At 36.2% G+C, this 6423-nt stretch overlaps 1 protein-coding gene across 1 annotated transcript; it reads left to right on the top strand.

Annotated features, from left to right (window-relative positions):
• The first annotated feature begins 2752 nt into the window (after positions 1 to 2752).
• LOC122296328 (trihelix transcription factor DF1-like) lies at positions 2753 to 5972 on the top strand. The gene is made up of 2 exons (XM_043105929.1): positions 2753 to 3238; positions 4026 to 5972. Exons 1-2 carry the CDS (start codon positions 2955 to 2957, stop codon positions 5575 to 5577), a joined length of 1836 nt encoding a protein of 611 aa, XP_042961863.1. The 5' UTR covers positions 2753 to 2954; the 3' UTR covers positions 5578 to 5972.
• Positions 5973 to 6423: the final 451 nt, after the last annotated feature.

Genomic DNA, 6423 nt, shown 5'->3' with positions numbered 1-6423 from the left:
AAAATTTGACTTTTTAACTAATCATATTAGATATATGTACGTCTTCATACATAAAATCACTTATAATCAAATTTTTTCTTTCTTTTCTAAATTTTATCCTGCTCCTCCCCATGCCATCCGTTCACTAATGCAGTGTACGTTGGCACATGATTTTTTTTTTTAGTAATTTTTGATGATTTGTGCATTAAATGGCTTATTGATTGGATGGGTTCTACAATCCCTTGCATTATTATTATTATTATCATTATTTTGTGTTGGGCATTGATCATCCACTTGGTTTTGGACTCCCAATAATTGAATTAATACTAAAATTGATTGCAAATGGCCTGAACAAACCCTCTGTTCCTTCTCTCTTTCACCCCAAACATATCCCTTTCGACCTTTTATTTTTCTCTCTTCTCAACCATTGCCAACACCACTACAACCGTGCATGGGTGTCTTTTTGTATGTTTTGACTGACCTTTTCTGTGCCCTTTATAATTTTATTGAAATGAAAAGTCCACGACATTAAAGAGCATTTGAAACTTCATATTCTATTTTCAGAGTTCACATTGAGTATGTTGAAAATTATGTATGAAAAAGACGAGTTTGGCTTATATATCCAGTAAATCTTGTCTATTCACTTTTCAATCAAAATGTGTATATATACACTATTACTGAATTTTTTGGATTCGAAAAATATTTCATTTTATCATTATAATTTTTCTAAAGTCTTACATAAAATATAATAAATAATTCAATTTTTCCAAATCTCAATTCATCTTTTTCAAATTTTAAAATAATAATAATATTAAAACATAATATTCTAATAATATTTTATTGAGCTTTCATATAAAACCATCTCATTTTTTAATCAAATGTAAGCGAAGATTAATACTTGGATTGAGAGAGTTAGCCTCTTAATTCATCTCATCTAATCATTACAACTTTTTTAAACCCTCATACAAAATACAATAAACGATTCAACTATTTTAAATTTTAAAACAAAAATAATATTTTAACAACATTTTATTTAATTTTCAACCACTACAAGAATTACGGCGATTTGTTCAATGCGATAAATAACAACGCCAAGAATATGGTTATTTTGCAATGATTTATATGTCGCCCTTAGAAATTATTGCAAATTACAATGAAAGGTCATCATCTTTAGTCCGTTTACTTGTTACAGTGAGTTTTGATCTTTTGCGACAACTATATCGTCGCAAAGTCACAAAAAATTAATTTTAATTTCATCTTATCTGATCCTATCTCAACTTATTATCCAAATTTTCGTAAAAGAATATGAGGGTTGTTAGGGTTATAAATCATTATTTAAACCCAAATACGCTAAAATATAAGAAGATCAAAGATAAACTTTCAACGTACGACCATATCAATAGATGAGGCTATATGTCATGCATGATCTTCAAATTGTTCATGTAGTACGTACGGTACGCACGTTTTCTATTGCCAAAATTGCATGGCTACCACAAGGCCAAGTACATGAGATACAATTTGATTAAAAATAGAATTAAATTATCACAATCTACCATATCTAATATTGGTCCCCGGCCAAATGTCCCAAAAAATCTTTCATTTTGATCTTTTTCATAGATAATTATAAGAGAGTTAATCAAGGCCATCGAAACTTTGATACCATTTATTAGGGTAGGTTTGAAATCCAACAGTATTGGCCACCATTTACTTCTATTCATAAATACCTTTCCTATAAACATGACCTACATCAAACATGTTACATTCAACAGTGGATCCCACTATCCAAATTTTTCTAATTTTATAACCTAAAGTTTTTATTTTTATTTTTATTTTTAATTTTGAATGTCAAAAACTTATGCCATGGTCTCTATCAATGTAGGACCCCAATTACGCCACATATGGAGTACCACAGTCCAACCCAATAAGTTTTAAAATTAAATTACCCATTTTTTTTATTTTATGTTTTCCAGAAAATCCAAAACGCGTTTTGGGTATTAAAAGCCTAATGAACTAAACAGACAAACCCAGATCACAAAGGCAGGATGATCTAATAAAATATCATCTTAATGATTAAAGGTCAATGACTCAATGGTGTCCACGTTAGGGTTTGTTCGGTAATTTCAAAGCCCAAAACATCCCTTCACAAAAAGCAAAGCTGATTATATACAATATATAAAATACTTTAATCATAAAAAAAATTATATAAAATTAAATTTATAAATTACGTAATTTAATGAAGTGTATTAAATTATAAAATTATTTTTAATATTAATAAATATTATACGAATTATATTAATTTGTAAATTTATTTTTATATAATTATATATATATATATATATATATATAACTCTTTATATATATAATTATCAAAAAAATAAAAATAAAAATATTAAAAATAAAAGAAATAAAAAGCTGACCTACGTTAGCCGACTTTTAACTAAATTTAGCTGTACAGACCAAAAAGAAAGAAAAAGAAAATCCAATTTATTATCATTATCGTCTGTATATGCAGCTGCTCAAAAGAACTTATTTTTATCCTTTTCTGTAACATAAATTATTTTATGTATCTTTCTGCGCCAGTTTTATTAATTATTACTGTTCAGAGAAAGAAACCCAGCTGGTGATCTCCATCCCTTATCCCACTGTTCTTTTTATTTTTATTTTCCTCCACACATACCCAGAAAGAGAAATTACTAAAATATATGTATATTAAAAAAATTACTAAAGATTCCACAGCTGAAAAGAAAAGAAGAGATATATTATATACATGATGACCAGAAAATAAAAACAACTTCTTGAGATTGACAAGCTGATCCCCACCATAATAAATTAATAGATTCACCATACAACCCATCTTTCATAAAACCCTGAATTCACCTTCTTCTTCTGTTTGATATTTTTATTTTTATTTTTCTATCTTTCTTCCAGCTATACTGTAATTGCTGGGGGGAGAGAGAGAGAGAGAAGAGAGTCCTATGCTAGGGGACTCCGGAAGCAGCGTGTTGGGGAGCTCCGGGGATGCGGTGGCGGAGCACAAGGTAGCAGCCGTGCCAGCTCATGACAGCGCCGAGGTTGGTGGGGTTGGATCAAACTCCGGGGAAGAAGATAAGGGTTATAAAGGCGATGAGGGTGACCGCAGTTACGGCGGAAATCGGTGGCCTCGACAGGAAACTTTGGCACTCTTGAAGATACGGTCCGACATGGACGTGGCGTTCAAGGATGCAAGTGTTAAGGGTCCATTGTGGGATGATGTTTCCAGGTGATTGATATGTATATATATATACACATATATTCTTCAATTTTGCCTTTTGATATTTTAGCTGGTTTTTGGTGAATTTCCATGAGAATTTGAGCTGCTTGGGGTTCGAGATCTACGGTGTTTGTTTTTCTTTTCGATCTGCTTCTTTGTTTCGAGCTAGTTTGTTTCGGTAGTTCACAGTTTGTACGCTTGCGACCAGTTCACATTTTTCTCGCTGTCTGAACATAAGGGCCGGCTAGTACTCCTACTGTTGCAGAGTAGATTTCTTTGCTTTTCTTGTCCTTTGCTGCGTAGTTTTGCAGTTCATTTCGTGGGAACGAACTCAGCATCCACTAAGAAAATTCTGAGTAATAGAATTTAGAATTTAGTTCTTTTGATCTGACATCCCAAACACTGAATACAAATTATAAAAATTCGATCTCTGAACATGAATTGGTTCTCCCTTCTATCTCACTTCTTCACCCTCATTCAATTTCAGTTCTTGAATATTAGAAACTTCAACAAAATATATTCATGTGATCTCAACTTGGGCCATATATACACACACACACACACATACATATAACCTCCAGTACTGCTACTACAGAGTACTGCTGCTAGCTAGCTGATCAAATTAATGGCAGCTTATTTCTTGCTTTCATTATGACATAATTATTATTGTCTAGTTATCATAATTTTCTCGTTTCTCTATGTGGCAATGGTTTCATAAACGAAAAGGGGAGATTTCTTTTTCCTTTTTTTTTTTTTTTTGTTGGGTTTCGTTTTATGGAACTGTTTTTAATGTCAGGAAGCTAGCAGAGCTTGGTTATCATCGAAGCGCCAAGAAATGCAAGGAGAAGTTCGAGAACGTGTACAAATATCACAAGAGAACCAAAGAAGGCCGCACGGGTAAATCTGATGGAAAGACTTATCGTTTTTTTGATCAATTGGAAGCACTTGAAAATCATCCTTCAAATATTCAATCTTCCACACCGTTTAAGCCTAATCAGAATATTGTTCCGGCAACGGTGGCATCGACGACGACGTCCGTGGCCATGCGACCATTGGCGAACTCTCCAAGTCTTCCTCAGATCACTGTTACATCAGTGTCACATAGTACTATGAATATGTCTCAAGGCATTAATGTCGCACCAGCCGTAAACCTTATGATTCCTTCGTTTCCGCTCACAAACCCTACAAGTCTCCCACCGCCACCGCCACCGACAACGACAAATCCTTCTCACACCGCAAATATTCCATCCTCTTTTCCGAATCTTTCTACCGATCTTCTTTCCAATTCGACATCTTCCTCGACTTCCTCGGAAGAACTTCAAGTGAGGCGCAAGAGAAAGAGGAAATGGAAGGACTTCTTCGAGAGGCTAATGAAAGAGGTGATACAAAAGCAAGAGGAGCTGCAAAGGAAGTTCTTGGAAGCCATAGAGAAGCGCGAAAATGAACGCATGATTCGCGAAGAAGCTTGGAGAATGCAAGAAATGTCTAGAATCAATAGAGAACGAGAAATATTAGCCCAGGAAAGATCGATAGCGGCTGCAAAGGACGCTGCAGTGATGGCATTCTTGCAAAAGATATCCGAACAGCAAAGCCCAGGTCAAGCATTTCAATACGATCTGCCGCAACCGCAGCCAGCAGTACAACCAGCACAACCTCAGGCGCCACAACCTGCATTAGTAGCAGTACCACAGCCAGCACCAGTATCGGCCCCAGCAACAGTACTGCCACACACAGTGACTGGTTTTGAAATCCAGAAGTTCGATAATGGGGAGAACTGCACACCGACAAGCTCTTCGAGATGGCCGAAAGTCGAGGTACAAGCCTTGATCAAGCTACGGACCAATCTTGATGCGAAGTATCAAGACAATGGGCCAAAAGGGCCTTTGTGGGAGGAGATCTCGGCCGCAATGAGAAAGATTGGATACAGCAGAAGCGCGAAGAGATGCAAAGAGAAGTGGGAGAACATCAACAAATACTTCAAGAAGGTCAAGGAGAGCAACAAGAAAAGGCCCGAGGATTCAAAAACTTGTCCGTACTTTCACCAGCTAGATGCTCTTTACAGAGAGAAGAACAAGTTCGAAAACCCATCATCAACTCAAGTACTAAAGCCCGGAAACACCAATATGGTGCCATTGATGGTAAGGCCGGAGCAGCAATGGCCGCCTCAGCAGGAACACACATCGGACGACGCGGCAATGGATGATGTCGACAGCGAGCCGATGGATCAAAATCAAGAGGAGGACGATAAGGAAGGAGACGAGGAGGATGAAGATGAAGATGATGAAGATGGGGGTGGTAATTTTGAGATTGTGGCAAGCAAACCTGCTTCTATGGGTGCAGCTGAGTGAGGCTTGGCCTCAGAGAAGAAACGCTCGAGGAAATGTGTGTCGGGTCTGGACGTGTTTCGGTCCCGCTGAGAAGTGGCCCGCGTACCGGCGGTGGTGAATTTATTGGAGAGTGAGGAATTACTTTGAAAATATACGGCAAAAACACATGGGGGACTAGGAGGGGGGTTTACCATAGCATAGAGTCGGTGGGATTATATGTTTAATTATTTCTATAGATTTTTTAATTTTTTGGGTTAAATAAATAATTAAGTTGATCATAAGAGAGAGAGAGAGGTTCATCATCAGATTCCACAGAATAAAGATAATTAAAAAAGGAGACTTTAGTGTTGTATTTTCATGCATGCATGGTTGTGTAAATGTGAGAAATGGCTAGTAGTTTGTGTTTTTCTTTTTAAGATTTTTATTGACTAATTTCATACATAATTTCACAAAAAATAAAAATAAAAATAGCACAGATCTAGAGAGAGGCATCGATATGATGGTTTTGCAGAGAAAATGCAGACAGAGTTTAGGATCGGGCTCTGATATATAAGTTGCAAAAGCTTAAAATGGGGGGACGCCATGCCTGCCCTTAGCAACAGGGACCTTTCCACAAAATGCCAACATCACATGGAGTCATGAGCCCTACAAAAGGGTCCACCAAAAAAGGAATCTTTTTCAAGTTTTCTTCATTTTAAAGACCTGGTAACTTACACAAGCAGTAGTTTATGCTTGTACAGGGAGCTAGCGGCTTGGTTGATAGTTTTCATTAAATTCATATGTAATCATGGTCATGTCAGTAGCAAGAAAATGATGATCATGAGGGAGGGAACTGGGGACTTGGATTTAGTACTCAGAGACTGATCA

The sequence above is a fragment of the Carya illinoinensis genome, chromosome 15 (assembly GCF_018687715.1).
Source record: "Carya illinoinensis cultivar Pawnee chromosome 15, C.illinoinensisPawnee_v1, whole genome shotgun sequence".
In the NCBI taxonomy this organism is placed as follows: domain Eukaryota; kingdom Viridiplantae; phylum Streptophyta; class Magnoliopsida; order Fagales; family Juglandaceae; genus Carya; species Carya illinoinensis.
This window is presented reverse-complemented; position numbering and strand designations above follow the sequence as displayed.

What these genes read in the sequence shown, in the direction of transcription:
- LOC122296328 (XM_043105929.1), top strand. Translation starts at nt 2,955, where the DNA reads ATGCTAGGGGACTCCGGAAGCAGCGTGTTGGGGAGCTCCGGGGATGCG. An exon ending in TTGTGGGATGATGTTTCCAG is followed by an intron (nt 3,239 to 4,025) that starts GTGATTGATATG and finishes TTTTAATGTCAG; the next exon opens with GAAGCTAGCAGAGCTTGGTT.